At 36.9% G+C, this 15,395-nt stretch overlaps 1 protein-coding gene across 9 annotated transcripts in view; it reads right to left on the bottom strand.

The window, feature by feature from the left end:
- The window catches only part of LOC150106162 (oxysterol-binding protein-related protein 8-like), a 387,947-nt gene that overhangs the window by 19,623 nt on the left and 352,929 nt on the right, over positions 1-15,395 (bottom strand). For all 9 annotated transcript variants that reach the window (XM_090394505.1, XM_090394508.1, XM_090394504.1 and 6 more), the window contains one exon: positions 1,745-1,845. In XM_090394505.1, the coding sequence (XP_090250631.1) occupies positions 1,745-1,845 (101 nt within the window). The remainder of the gene's footprint in view (positions 1-1,744; positions 1,846-15,395) is intronic.

Genomic DNA, 15,395 nt, shown 5'->3' with positions numbered 1-15,395 from the left:
TGGTTTCCCTCAACATCTCAAAGGCATCTGATCAGGTTTAGCACAGGGCCTACTCACCAAACTGCCATTCTATGGTATGCCTTCCTTACTCTGCAACCAGACCACCAACTTTTTCACTAGTATGCTTACTGCATGTCATTGTGGATGGTTTATTCTGCTCAGATTTCCCCCACCAATGCAGAAGTATCCCAGAGTTCTTTTGCCAACTCTCTTCCTCTTGTATATAAAGGATTTGCTCTCACAGACGTCCAATCCTACCCACAGCTTTGCTGATGACAGTACACTCCATTCTTCCTTTTTATTCAAAAAACCTTCTAGTGCTCAAGTATTAAAATCCTCAAGATCTACCACAACCAGAGACCAGAATTCAGATCTCCTAGCTATATCCCAGTGGCACAAGAACAACCTTGTAAACTCTAATGCGACCAAAACTCAGCTCTGTCTGATCTCTTGCAAGAAAGAGCTAGCATCCCTCCCCCTTACCTTTGGTAATACAGATATATAAACATGATCAGATTTTGTTTTTTGGACTGACCTGAACCTCTGATCTATCCTGGCACAACCCTATTTCAAATATAGCTTCTATAGCAGCCAAAAACTTGGTGTACTTTTTTGCACAAGACTTCACACCTTCACAGCTGCTAATTTTATACATACAAAGCCCAAACCACCCAGCCGTGGAATATTGCTCATATATTTGGGATGGTGCATCAAAATCCTCTATAACATTGCTCGATTCTATCCAGAAAAGGGCAATCTGGTTAATTAATGTTAATAATGATCGCTCTCTCTCCACACACACACACACACACACACACACACACACACACACACACACACACACACACACACACACACACACACACACTTCAATCTCTCTCACACAGATACTGGGTTTCTGTGTGAGAGAGATTGCCTCTTCTAAAGATACTTCCATAGCCAGTGCTCTGTTGAATTTGCTGTTGTTCTTTATATTCCTAGAGGAATTAATCAGGTCTGATATTGAGGTCAACTCAGTAAACTGCTATCTTTTGTGGACATCTATCAACCACTGTAATTGGGTGGCCTGTCTTTCTTTCTGATTGTTTGCTGCAGTCATAGTATAACATAGCAAGCCAAAGAGGAAAGAAATCAGTGTACGACTTTTCCCATCTTTGAACTACTCCAAGACTGCAATGATCCAGGGTCCTGTCTCTCCTTTACCATTGTTTCCTATATATAAATGTCCTCTCATCGACCAATAATATATATATAGTTCTGTTGACTGCAGTACACTATTTTTCCTACTCATTTGACAAACCTTGCTGTGCAACTGATCTCTTTCATACAAATTGTTTTCTCTCTCTCTTAAATGCAATCCACACATCAAAAAATTGCACTAATTTCTCCACATTTGCACAGCTTTACTAGCCTACTGTTCATAATATTTGTTCACTGTCTCACTCTCATCATCATACCTTACCCTATCATCATACCATCATACCTAGTAACAGAGGGAGCAAGAGTGTTTGTAATAGAATTTTCTAATAGTGAGTGTACAGATGAATGAATTATGGAAGTATTACAATTAGAGTGCAAGGTAAAGCATTCTCTCAGTAACAACACATATGACTACCCAGGGTACAGATGAATAAGAATGTTTTCCAAACTTAAATCTAAAAAACGATAAATGAAAAAAAAAAAAAGTTTTAAAATTACAACATACACTTCTCAATTTCTGACTCTACTATAAAATGTTTCATACCTTTCGGACTCAAATTCATCCTGATATTCTTTAGGGACCTTATGCCTCTTTAGCCTCTGAGATCTGATTTCTGATGTAGGATTCCAAAACAGATGTTCTTCCTGTAAGAGAAACAGTCCTCTAATTAAAGAGAATCATGAAAGCCTGCATTATATCAAAACATGTAATCACAAAGCACTTTGTATAATAATCTCTTTGACATAAATATTTATAATCATATAAATTTCATTTTGGTGTTTCAAGGGATGTGAAATATATATATATATATTATTATTACACCCTCCATGGAGTCAACAGACTCATCATGGGAGGTTCATTCAACTGACAACATATTTATCATATAGAATCTTCAAGTCCTTAACACTCCTTGCATTTACAATACATTCTAGCAATGCATTCCATTCACTGACAATTCTCCATGTAAAAAAATCTACTTCTCACACCTTTCTTCACCACACTTTTATATAACTTCCAGGAATGACCTCTGGTTCTTCCTTTCTTACCTTCTACCCTTTTAATAATCCCCTCTGATCACCTCTCTTCCTCCTATCCACCAAACACATATCTGGACCCTCTCCAATGTCTTCACATCACATTGAAAACCAGGTAACCAGATCTGAGCACAATAGTCCAAGTGTGGTCTGACTAGTGCCTTATACAGCACACAACCACTTCCTTATCCTTGCATATAAGATGTGCCACATGTACACTAGCAATAAGCCTTCTAAACTTCAGTCTAATGTCAACCATCACTCCCAAATATCTAATCTCATTCACTTCATGCAGTACGACACCACTGCTATAGTACACGGCCTTATATTTCTGCACTCCAAAATACAACACCTTGCACTTATTGATATTAAAACTACAAACCCACTCTTTTGTCCAAGTAAAAAGTCTATTCAAATCTCCCTGAAGGGATTCGGCATCAGCAGTGCTACTTATAATTCTTCCCCAACTTTTCATCATCAGCAAATAACTGAAGACGCCGGCCTAGTTGGCCGAGTGGTTAATGAATCTGCTCTCTAGCCAAAAGGCTGCGGGTTCGAATCCTGCCGTGGGCATGGACGTTTGTTTGTGAAAATACTAGCGGTGGTGGTGGACAGCGGTAGATGCTGTTGGTGTAGATGATGAAGGTAGTTGCGGCTGGTGGAGACGAATAGTTGTAGAGCAGGTACCCTCCCTCGACAAGTCTTTGGACTCACTGGAGGTGTTATGTAATAATAATAATAAATGATCCCCAGTCAGTCCACATAATATATCGTTTACACACAAGTTAAACAGCAGGCCCAAGAACAGAACCCTGGGGCATGTCACTGGTTACCCTTCTTTTTTGAGACACTGCTCCATCATACACAACCTGCTGGTATCATTCAAAGAGGCAATCTCTGATCCATCTAACCAATATACTCTCTATTCCCATCCTCTGCAACTTGTACACCAACTTATCATGTGGTAATCTATAAAACGCTTTTGCAAAGCCTAAGAACATCATTGTATATGATTCTCCCTTCTCTAACACACTCGTCTCGTTATCATAAAATGCAAGTAAATTACTGAAACAGGACCTACCCTTTACAAATCCATGCTGACCTTCATAAAGAATGCCATGTCCATCAACCCAATTCTGTATGCTATTCCTTACCAATCTCTCCAACACCTTGACCACAACTGCAGTTATACAGACTGGCCTATAGTTGGAGGCTTATGTCTTAGAACCATGCTTGTGGAGTGGTACTATTTTGCCTTCTTTCCACTCCTTAGAAATACTACTCACTGCAAGACTTTCATGAAATAACCAGGTCATGTGGTGCACATACATTCCTTAAGTATACGTGATGATATGTAATCTTCCCACAGCCTTATTCACATCTAACCCATATCTATCTATTTATATAATATATAATAATATAAATATAATAATATATAATAATATAAATATAATAATATATATATATATATATATATATATATACACACAGGGTGTTCGGGATAAATTTGACAGTTTCGTAAGGAAAAAGAAAATCTTCTTTGTATCTATTAAATTTAATGAATTGACAAAAAAACATTACAGGCAGAGTTAATTACAATACTATCAACAAGATTTACTCAAAATAACCACCATTAGCATCGATCACAGCTTCAATTCTGCTTCGGAACCTCGAACAAGCTGATGCTACAGTCTCCCTGGGAAGGGCCGCAAAAACTGTTTTAATTTTATCCATTAACTGGGCTTTTGTATTACTGGAAGTGCGATTGGTGTCTTTTTCAACTGCGCCCCATACAAAATAATCCATGGGGTTAAGGTCTGGGGAGTTTGGAGGCCAAACATTTGGACTGGTGAAGTCGTAGAAATTTTCAGACAACCATTTTTGACTTTTCCCAGAGGTGTGGCAAGGGGCCGAATCCTGCTGCCATACATACGGCCTACCATTGGCTACCCTTGTTATCCAGGGCTTGACTACAGTTAGCAACTCCACGAACAAAGCCCGAGTTCCAATGCCAGGGTTCTTCAACACCTGTTCCTGCAGATTTGCGAGGAATTCTGCTGTACGAACGCAATCAGATCGTCTGCTAGGGATCTTTCTTCTTGCTACATCCTCGTAGTCACCATTGCAAGTCTCTAGTTCATGCCTGATTGTTTTTACTGTATTCAGGGAGCATTGGGCAGCAGTCGTAATATCCTTATTTTGATGGCGGGCACGAATCATCATGATATAAGTTATTCTCTTCCATGATTCAGGTGGGTTCCAGCTATCCATCCTTTCTGACATCTTGTATATGAATGAAGAAGGGTCCAAACTTTTAAATGAAGAGAAGTGTGTGTTAATACATGTAATTTACGGAAAAATATAATTAATTATAAATATGTCAAATTTATCCAGAACACCCTGTGTATATATATATATATATATATATATATATATATATATAGGCTCTTCTAAAAGTATAAAAGTAGCACTGGAAACTGAGCATGGGTGGTAGTAATCCTTAGGGTTACCTGTGTAATAGAGGAAATGCAGTTAGAAATACCTAACTGCATTTCCTCTATTACACAGAGGCTACCACAAGCTAGTATCCTATCCTTGAATGTAATTTCAAATACATTCAAACCTCAGCCAAAGACAAGATGGATTATCAAGATCATGACTCAGGAATATTTAAATGAAATTGGAGAAAAAAAATGAAAATTGCAAACAGAATGTAAAATAGTATGAAATATAAAGAAGATGAACTTCATAAACAACTAACCTAAGCTGATAAAAAGATACGTGTAATAGAAACAAAGAAAAGTGAAAAGATAACAGGAAGCACATTATAATAACTTAGAAAGATAAAGATACTCAAAACATTAGAAGGCCAAATAACACTTTTTATAAAGAACAACCGAAAGCCACAGAGAAAACTAACAAAGCAGAAAACAGAAAATTCAAATATATATATATATATATATATACACAGATAGATAGATTTGGCAAAAATCACAGATGCAAACTATGATATTTTTGTAAGTTATAATATGAGAAAAGTCCGCGCGGTTAGCCTAGTGGCTTTGCGCTTCACAACCACATGCCTGGGGAAGGAGTGTCCTAGGTTCGATTCCCGTCGGAGACGTGAGGAGCTGAAGGATCTTCCTCAGCCATAGCCAAGTTAGCCGGTCTTGGGCGCGGGCAGTAGGGTTTTTTTCCGCCAGTTTATCTGGTGTTTTTCATCCCGCAAGCAGGCAAACCGGCCCCTTGAACACACAGGGATACAGCCAAGAATACCTTGAGGCATAGGAGTGACCATTCTATCCTCGTATTTCGGTTACGAAATCCAAGCATGCTTGGAAGGTTGTGGGCCTTAAAGGCCTGTTAAAGCCATTGGGATAGATAATATGAGAAAAATGGTATAAATTGGAGGAATATGATTCTCCTAAATCAGTGTAACTGTGTTCGGGTGAAATGGCTGCGGGAAGGGAGCTGATGGAGTTGGAAAGATGTTGTAGGCCTACCTCTTTTTTAAATTGTTGACTAATTGGGCCATCCCAAGTCAAGAAAGTGATACCATACTGAGAAAGAAGCAGAGGGAGTCAAATGTAAGTGCTACCCATAGTGGATTTGTTGTTTCAAGGATACTTGCGACATAAGACTGAATGATATAATCACATAATCACAAGAAAGATATTTATTTAACCAAATATTTCGGTCTGGAAATAGCAGACCATCATCAGTGGTATTACAAGAGCAGTTTAAAAAATACAAGCTAGAATACTAACAATAGATCGTTAAAATTAGAACACACCGCGCGATGTTATATCACTAAGTATGAAACGGAATATTTTGAAGTAGAGACATAATTGAATTTGCTATTAAAAAAAAAAAAAAAAAAAAAAAAAAAAAAAAATTAATTAATGAGTAATCTTGATTAGACTTTCACAGATTTTTGATATAGATATACAGTCATTACGATTCAGGTTGGGGCGATGGAGCAAGGCCTCCACACTTTCCTTGAACAAACGTTCGAACCTATAACGGGATCTATGTAAGAGGCGAGTCCCAGACCAAAGGATACTGTGGTCAGTTTCAATCCCATGTTGAGCCAATCCAGACTTTTCAGGTTTGTTGTGAAGAATGGATGATTGATGTTCTTGGATTCTTTTTTCAAGAGAACATCCAGTTTGCCCAAAATAAGAGATCACAGTTGCATGGAATTTGACTCCAGGAAGAGATAAAGTTGAGCATTTGTCTTTAGGAGAAGGAAAATGAGAAGACAATTTGTTAATAGGTGAATACGTAGTTGTTAAATCATATTTCTTTAAAATTCTTGCGATAGGTTCTGAAATACCGGAGATATAAGGAACAGGCACTCGACGCATTGAAACTTTGTTGTTTTGTGGAGGATTATAAGAATTGAGACAACGTTGAGTATTTTTTCAGAAAAGCCATCGAGTTTCATGTGTTGTTGGATAGTAGAAAGTTCTTTCTGTAGATAATCAAAATATGATTTAACAACTACGTATTCACCTATTAACAAATTGTCTTCTCATTTTCCTTCTCCTAAAGACAAATGCTCAACTTTATCTCTTCCTGGAGTTTATCAAATTCCGTGCAACTGTGATCTCTCTTATTTTGGACAAACTGGATGTTCTCTTGAACAAAGAATCCAAGAACATCAATCATCCATTCTTCACAACAAACCTGAAAAGTCTGGATTGGCTCAACACGGGATTGAAACTGACCACAGTATCCTTTGGTCCAGGACTCGCCTCTTACATAGATCCCGTTATAGGTTCGAACGTTTGTTCAAGGAAAGCGAGGCCTTGCTCCATCGCCCCAACCTGAATCGTAATGACTGTATATCTATATCAAAAATCTGGGAAAGTCTAATCAAGATTACTCATTAATTAATTTTTTATTTTTATTTTTTAAATAGCAAATTCAATTATGTCTCTACTTCAAAATATTCCGTTTCATACTTAGTGATATAACATCGTGCGGCATGTTCTAATTTTAATGATCTATTGTTAGTATTCTAGCTTGTATTTTTTAAACTGTTCTTGTAATACCACTGACGATGGTCTGCTATTTCCAGACCGAAATATTTGGTTAAATAAATATCTTTCTTGTGATTACGTGATTATATCATTCACCCATTGTGGATGACCCACCACACTCACCGAACGTGACCATAGGGTGCTAGGATAACTGCCATTAGTCCACTGACACACGGAATGCGCAGTTCCAGGCATTGATTGGAACACGAATCTGTAGAAACAACAGAATCGAGGCTTAAGACATGGGTTTCTGAAATATACAAGCCCCAAATTACCTGAACCAATATGCTGTGTCATCTTCAGCAATATAAAGAACATGTACAGTGGGTTGCAGAAGCTTGGAAAGCTGTGTTATGGAGTGGCGAATCATGCAATGCCCTCTACTGAACAGATGTACGGGTGTGGGTGTGGCAGATGCCCGGTGACCATTTCTTACCAGAGTGTATAAAGGTAACTATGAAATTTAGAGGTGGCAATGTGATTATGGTCCTGTTTTTCCTAGTTTGGCCTCAGACCTCTGTGGTGCCACAAACACTGAATTCCTAGAGGTATCTGAACATTCTGGACAATGCAATGCTGGAATTGACCATTGTCTCTTTTAATAAGACAACATACCATATCATAAGACTGCTGCTGCAACTGCATAGTTTGTGGAAATGAACATCACAACACATGACTGGTCCCCACAGAGCCCTGATCTTAACTTTACTGAACATCTGTGGGATGAACTGGAGCATTGGGTGATATCCACTTCATACTCCCTTAATAATCCTGGATATACCCTCCAGTTAAGACCAATGGACCACAGGGAACTATCTAAGAGTGAACTAATGTAAACCATATTAATGTAGATAGGGACAGAAGTGTGGTATCAATATCCCACAGAGGAAATGCCAAATGTTTGTAATATTAGGCATCACTATGTGGTAGATAAAGTCCATCACCCAGTATAATATCATATATATAGCATATATCATATAGTATAGTACCACTATTACTGCACAAAAGCAAATTCCTGGTTACTTTCCATCTTCATTTCTTCCAGTATGCACTATGTTTCTTTGAGGACACAGAGCTTTAAAACAGTTATATGGAGGATGAGTTACAAGAGTAACTCATCCTCCATGCATTCCCAGGTGAATTACTTTATGCCATTCATAAAATTTGCTTGTGATCAGTACTTAAGCTGATAAATGGTTATTAATGTAAATATAACATCCCTTCTACTATATTGATTAATATAAAGAATAACCTAAAAATGTTAATGTCAATTGTAGATGTTCTGTGAAATACAACTTTACATGTACTTGAACAGGAAACCCTATTCTATTTACATGATTTGATTATGAAATGGTCTCAGGGATGTGCATGTCATAACAGAAGACCGATTGTATCAAAAGCTGTGATAAAGTCAGTTCTCCTCATCAAATCTGCTAGAATATCACCTGCAATATTAAATGTTGATCTCCAAACCATTCTTTGATAGGGTTCTGATAAAGGATTAAACCAAGTATATAATTTCTTGGTATCTTTAATTTATAATATAACCAAGTGGAAAAACTTCCAACAAATTTCTAAATAAGATGAGATTTCCCTTCTTGAAATTACTCTAAATCAAATTTCTGTTTACATAAATATATTACAAATATGACTTCCTCAGCACCCAAAAATTAGGTTTCTCTTACCTAAAAGCATTACTTAACCTCTGAAAAATTATTAATTCTATACAGATCACAAATCTCACTGCATACTATTATTACATTTGAAGTGGTGCTCCTAAGAGCATCACTCCAAATGTAAGCAGCACTAATACATAACTGAGAGTGCAGTTAAGTTGATTAATGACTCATATGAAACTAATTTACTCCACTCTTTCATAGATGCATTCAGTTTCTGCAGTTTACATTTTTTGACAATTGTTTCCATGGACAATGTTCATCAGAAGTTAGTCTGATAATTCCCTTATTATCTTCTTTATGTCTGTTAAAATAAGCACAGTAATTATTCAACAGCCCTCCAACTCACCTTAAAACTCACAAAACAAATTTTTTCCTTATTCATTCCTTCTGTTTTTTTTTTTTTTTTTTTTTGGAGAGGGGGATGGTCTTCTTTCTTATTTATTTCTTAAAGAATACAATCTATAGGTCTTCAAATACAATGTTAGCAAGTTGTTTTCATCTCATGTTTACATCCATCTACAGTGCTAATCGCACTCTAGACTGAATAAATTATAGATAGGATTACCATAAAAAAGTCATCAATCAAAGAGACCTGGAAAAAGCATTCATCGATGTTCTGTTCTTGCATCAATTTCATATAACAGTTAATAAACTGCTATTATATATTTACAACAGTTAACACACCCTTATAGAAAAAAAACCAAACTTACTAAAACTTGTACATTTCATCCAACATTACATGGACACTATTAGAAAGGGAAGAGTATATTTATATTTTGTAACTATGGTTAAAATATGAATCCCAAGATGAGTCAAGTAGCACTTTGCTCTTTGTGCTTACCAGCTCATGTGTCTATCACAGCTGAGTTAGCAGGAGAATACTATTAGTTCAAAGGAACAAAGTAAATATTATTATTATTATTGTTCCGGGAAACTCCAAGGAGTCGACAGACTCATCGAGGGAGGCCCTAACATCATGTCTGGAACAACTATTCAACATTCACACAGTATCTATCATATCTTGCCTTGAACTCATTCACGGTCGTAGCACCCACAACAGACTCTGGAAGCTTATTCCACTCATTCACCACTCTCCTAGTAAAAAACCTAGCTCTAACACCCTTGTCAACCACGCTCTTGCCCAGCTTCCATGCATGGCCCCTAGTCCTCCCACCACCAGTCATATTTTCAAAAATATCTTCTAGATCAATCTTATAAAAACCCTTCAGTAATTTGAATGTCTCAATCATATCACCCACTCCTTCGCCTATCGTCCAATTTCTGCAACCCACAAATCCTCAACCTATTCTCATAAGGTTCATTCCACAGACCTGCTATCATCTTGGTCACTCGTCTCTGGACCCTCTCCACTTCCTCCCCATCACGAAGAAACCCTGGTGCCCATAACTGGGCACAGAAGTCCAGATGGGGTCTTATCAAGGCTCGATACAGAGGAACAACAACTTGCTTCTCTCTGCATGTTAAAGTATTTTTCATAAGCCAAGTGATTTGGTGAGCTGTTTTAGTTACTTTTGCAATGTGCCCCCTAAACTTCAACTCCCTGTCCACCAGCACTCCCAAATCCCTGGCCTCATCAATCTCCTGGAGTATGGTTCCACCAATGCGATATACTGCTTCTAATCTTTTCACTCCAAAATGCATAACCTTACACTTTACCACATTAAATTGACATCCATTTTCCCTAGCCTGGTCCTCCAAAACTATCCAAATCATCCTGCAAAATTTCGACATCCTGTGCACTCACAATTGCTCTACCCAACTTTGCATCATCAACAAACAAATGAACACTTCCTCTCAGATCCTTTCCAATATCATTGATGAACAAACTGAAAAGCAGTGGTCCAAGAACAGAGCCCTGCGGCACTCCACTAGTAACAAGATGTCTTTTTGACTCCACTCCTGAATAAACCACTCTCTGGTATCTCTCCTTCAACCACCCTCCTATCCATCTTACCAACCCTATATCTATCCCCATCTGCTCCAGTTTACTGATTAGGGTTCCATGTGGTATCCTGTCAAAGGCCTTGGCAAGGTCCAGTAGTATCACTGTAAACCCATTACCCCTATCCAGTTCAGCCGTCACTGTGTTATAAAACGTGAGCAAGTTACTGAGGCATGATCTACCCTTCACAAAACCATGTTGTCCCCCATACAATATCCCATTTTCATCTATCCAATCCTGTATTCTTTTCTTGACTAATTTCTCTAAGACCTTGACAATGATTCCTGATATGCTAATCGGTCGGTAATTTACAACAGCAGTCTTGGAACTACCTTTATGCAGTGGAACTATTTTCCCCTCCTTCCACCTGCTCGGGACTAACCCAGACCCGAGACTCAAATTAAACAAAATGATCAAGGGTACTGATAATTCTTTAGCTGCTTCTCGTACTACACGAGCTGGTATACCATCCAATCCCACAGATGTATTGACATTGAGGTTATGCAATAGACTACTCACCTCCACTTCATTCACCACAATTCCCGTATAATCTACTGGTTTATTTGTTTCTGCAATGTCACCACCTGGATGATATATTCTTGCAAAGTGCTCACTCAGTAACTCAGCTATCTCAACTGATTCAGTTACCTCCCTACCATCGGTAGGGAGGTAACTGAATAGCATCTGTAATTCCTTAAGCACTGCTGATATCACTCCTTTGTTAAAATCAAGGAGACCATTAGCTGACATAATGCATATAAAACGTATCAAGCATGAAAACTCCTTAAAAAACAATCTTAGCCAACAACATTTTGAGTTAATCTCTAAAATCTCTTTTGTCTGCTGTACAGGTACATTTAAATTGCAAATATACAATGATTCATAACGTTGAAGTATAAGAACAAAGAAATTGTCACATCACTCAACTGCCACCTCCATGTTATAAATTTGACAGACAGACTATTCACAAACAAATGTTTTATTGAAGGGTGTGAATTCTGTCTTATTCTGATAATATCCCTATGAATGGATGTTATCATAGGAGTGGAAAAAGGCATCAGACTTATGCACAAAGATAAAGAAAGCAAATTATGGTTTGAAATTACCCTTACCGTATACAAAGCAAAACTTCCCACTTTGAATATACTCTTCTCAAAACTGCAGGCTCTTTGCTCTTTATGCCACAACATAATATTGTTAATACAAAAGGATAATTCGTGTGTAGAGGCTTAAGTGCTGTGAGGACATCATGTTGGAGGCTTAATGGATTTTTTTACAACACTCAAAAAGAATTAAAATAGAATTTAATACTTCCTATATTTCGTCCTAGTCACTACGACATCTACAGGGATTACAAAAACAGTTAATGTAACATACACACAAATAATAAACAATACTGAGCCCAACCACGTGGGTGACACTAAAGTCCTATCTAGTTGGAGCGCCCTCTAAGGGCAGTAGTAGGTGGCCTGGAATGTAAGGTCAGCCAAAAAATAGCCAAGATACTAAAAAAGTACAACTTACACACAGCATATAAGCCCCACTGCAAACTTGCTACCCTTATCCGTTCTACGAAAGATCAGCTCCCTCCTCTCTCTCTGCCTGGAGTTTACAAAGTATCCTGTTCCTGTAAGCTGGCGTACTTTGGACAGACAGGCAGATCAGCATCCATCCGCTTAGAGGAACACAAGTCTTACATCTGCAAACACAACTATGGCCATTCAGGCTTGGCTGACCATGTTTTGGATACCACCCACAGGGTATCTTGGAAGAAAACCACCATGCTCTACCACAGCAAATTCAAGAAAGAGAGACTTTTCTTGGAAGCAGCAGCAGCTCTCAAAAACCAACCAAATCTGAATAAATACGGTTGTATTAACCTCCCAACCGGCCGGTGTGGATGAAATATTCAACCCTCCCTAGCTTTTTTCATGGATCAAAACTTCGTCGGCATTCTACCTTTTATCATGCCATTACCTTCCTCCGCCGTTAATCTCGTTACGGCTATTCTATAGCATTAGTGGATTAACTGTTGCTGAGTGACCTTTGTGTCCCCTCCCCCTGTCTTTACGTCTATTGTGTTGCTTAGAATTTCATTTACTGTCCTAAGTTATTTGACCTTTCTTGCCTCTAAAATGATTTATTGTGTCTCTTCCCAAAAATTGAAACCAATTTCACATATGCGAAAAAAAAATCAATCCTGAAATTTTGACAAAAGATATACGGCAATCAGATTGTATTGTGAAACTTCTAATTCTGTTCTATTTATTTGCAATCTAAAACCAGCTGTTCTACTGCCCGCTGAAATTATGTGAAATTTTAGAAATAATATGCTATATTTTCACCATGCAAAATTGTTTATATGCATACCACACAAAAGAAAGTTCAGTAGTATTATTTTTGTTTGTTTTTCTTTAAAAAAATCTAAATATTACTTCTGCTGCTGGAAGCTATTTCTGAAATAATCTACATCTTCTAAAGATGTAGATTATTTCAGAAAAGCTAAGAGGATATTACTTGGTAATATCCTCTTAGCTGGAGGAAAAGTTGAAGGCTTATTACGCTCAGTGCTATTGAGAAGAAAGGGGAGAAGACTAAAGTGCCCCAGGCTGTAGTGCAGAATATGTCAAGAATGTCTTGTTTCTTTTTCGATTGTTGATTACCTATATTCTAACAGAAATACTGATATTTCGTTTACATGCTTATACATTATTTATGCCAAAATAATTGCTTAATTTATAATGATCAGTTTCACTTTTATTATCAAAAATTAGAAATTAAATCATACAATTATCTTGAAAAAGAGGATTTGAATTATTTTCAAAGAAAAGGTGCATATTCGTTTCATAATCTTCTTTTTTTTGGGGGGGGGGGGGATATAGACCTAAGCAATCTGCGGATATTTCAGATAATTTATTTCATAAATCGTTCGCAAGACAGCTGTTACAAACGTAAATCACTTGGGGAACATACCCATTCATTTTAGTGTAAAATAGTAGCAAAGGTTCAGTTACTTTAGATATCTAATCTAGAAGAAAATGTTATGTCTGCTGAGATTAGAATCATACGTGAATAATTTTTCTGACATGATTTCTCTATTCGTTATAATGTAACCAATTTCCAGATTTTTTTCCCTCCTGCAGACTTCATGTTATATGCAGTGATTTCTTCTTTGAACTATAAGAAAAAAAATCAGATAACAGGAGAAAAATATGCAGTATTTTCTTTTCCACTGGCTGAATTTACAATGTTCTTTCTTTGTGTTTTGAAGAGAAACTGCAAATGACTTTTTTCTTACTATTTTTGCCATTATAACATCTCATATAATTATAAGAGTGACATTTTACCGTTTTTCTCCCACACGAGAAACAGAAATAAGGTGGTAATAATATTGTTGATTCTGCCAAACTTCATTGTAGCAGAAATTTTTATTACAAAACTTTGTAATATATATATATATATATATATATATATATATATATATCCGAAACAAGAAATTTGGAACCCATATCACATCAATGTTGAGTGTTGGCAAGGTGAAAATGTTCCCGTTATTATTTATATATTTCATTTATTAACTAGGGGGGGCTATGCCCAACCCCCCGTGTTCCGGTATGGTAGACCAGTTCTCCTTCAATTGTGATAACTCGAAAGAGGGTTCAGCCCCTGAATTCTGATGACTCGAATTTTGAAGACTCGACACTCAGGGTAGCCCCTGTCGTGACGACTTTTTTCTTGTCGTGTTCTAAATCTATCTAGTTTCAAGTCACTTTTATGAATAATATAACTAATTACGAAATGATCACCGATCCAAAAGTAGGGAAATTTATATTTATACTGCGCCACCCTATTCTTAGATTAGTCTATATAAATAGCAGAATCAGTTCTAAATTAAGTTAACAGTCATCTCATTAGGCCGAATCATCTATCATCATTTTTACTTGGGGTTCCCGCACGATTCGAATATTTATGAACGGTGCAATAATAAGGAATTCAGGCAAACACAATATTTAGATCAACAAAATAAAACATTTAATATATGATATGGTTAACGAATACAAAAACTCTATTTTAAATTGGAACTATACAATTAACTTAATACAACTTCTTAGGTCACTCATTCCAATTCAACGTTCTAACTTTCATATACAATTCACAGTCTCAAAAACACAATTCTTCTTATTTCAAGTTAATATAACAACTTCACATTTAATCAGTCTTCACAAATCTATCAGCTCAATGTTTATATTCACAGCAGGCAATACTCTATGTAAGCAATATTCCAAACAAATAAATTCCGGTCCTTGAGCATCGGAGATATATCACAGTTAATGCTAGAATAGACAAACTTATACAACTACTCTTACCAGACAAATTCTTCAATACATCAAATTATTGAGAGAGCACTTATGAATTAACTTAATTAACGTTAGCGGAACACACATAATAAAAATTCTCCACAGTTTAAACTGT

Source organism: Typopeltis vanoorti, chromosome 6, assembly GCF_054136105.1.
Source record: "Typopeltis vanoorti isolate ZY-2024b chromosome 6, IOZ_Tvanoo_1.0, whole genome shotgun sequence".
Taxonomy (NCBI): Eukaryota; Metazoa; Arthropoda; class Arachnida; order Uropygi; family Thelyphonidae; genus Typopeltis; species Typopeltis vanoorti.
This window is presented reverse-complemented; position numbering and strand designations above follow the sequence as displayed.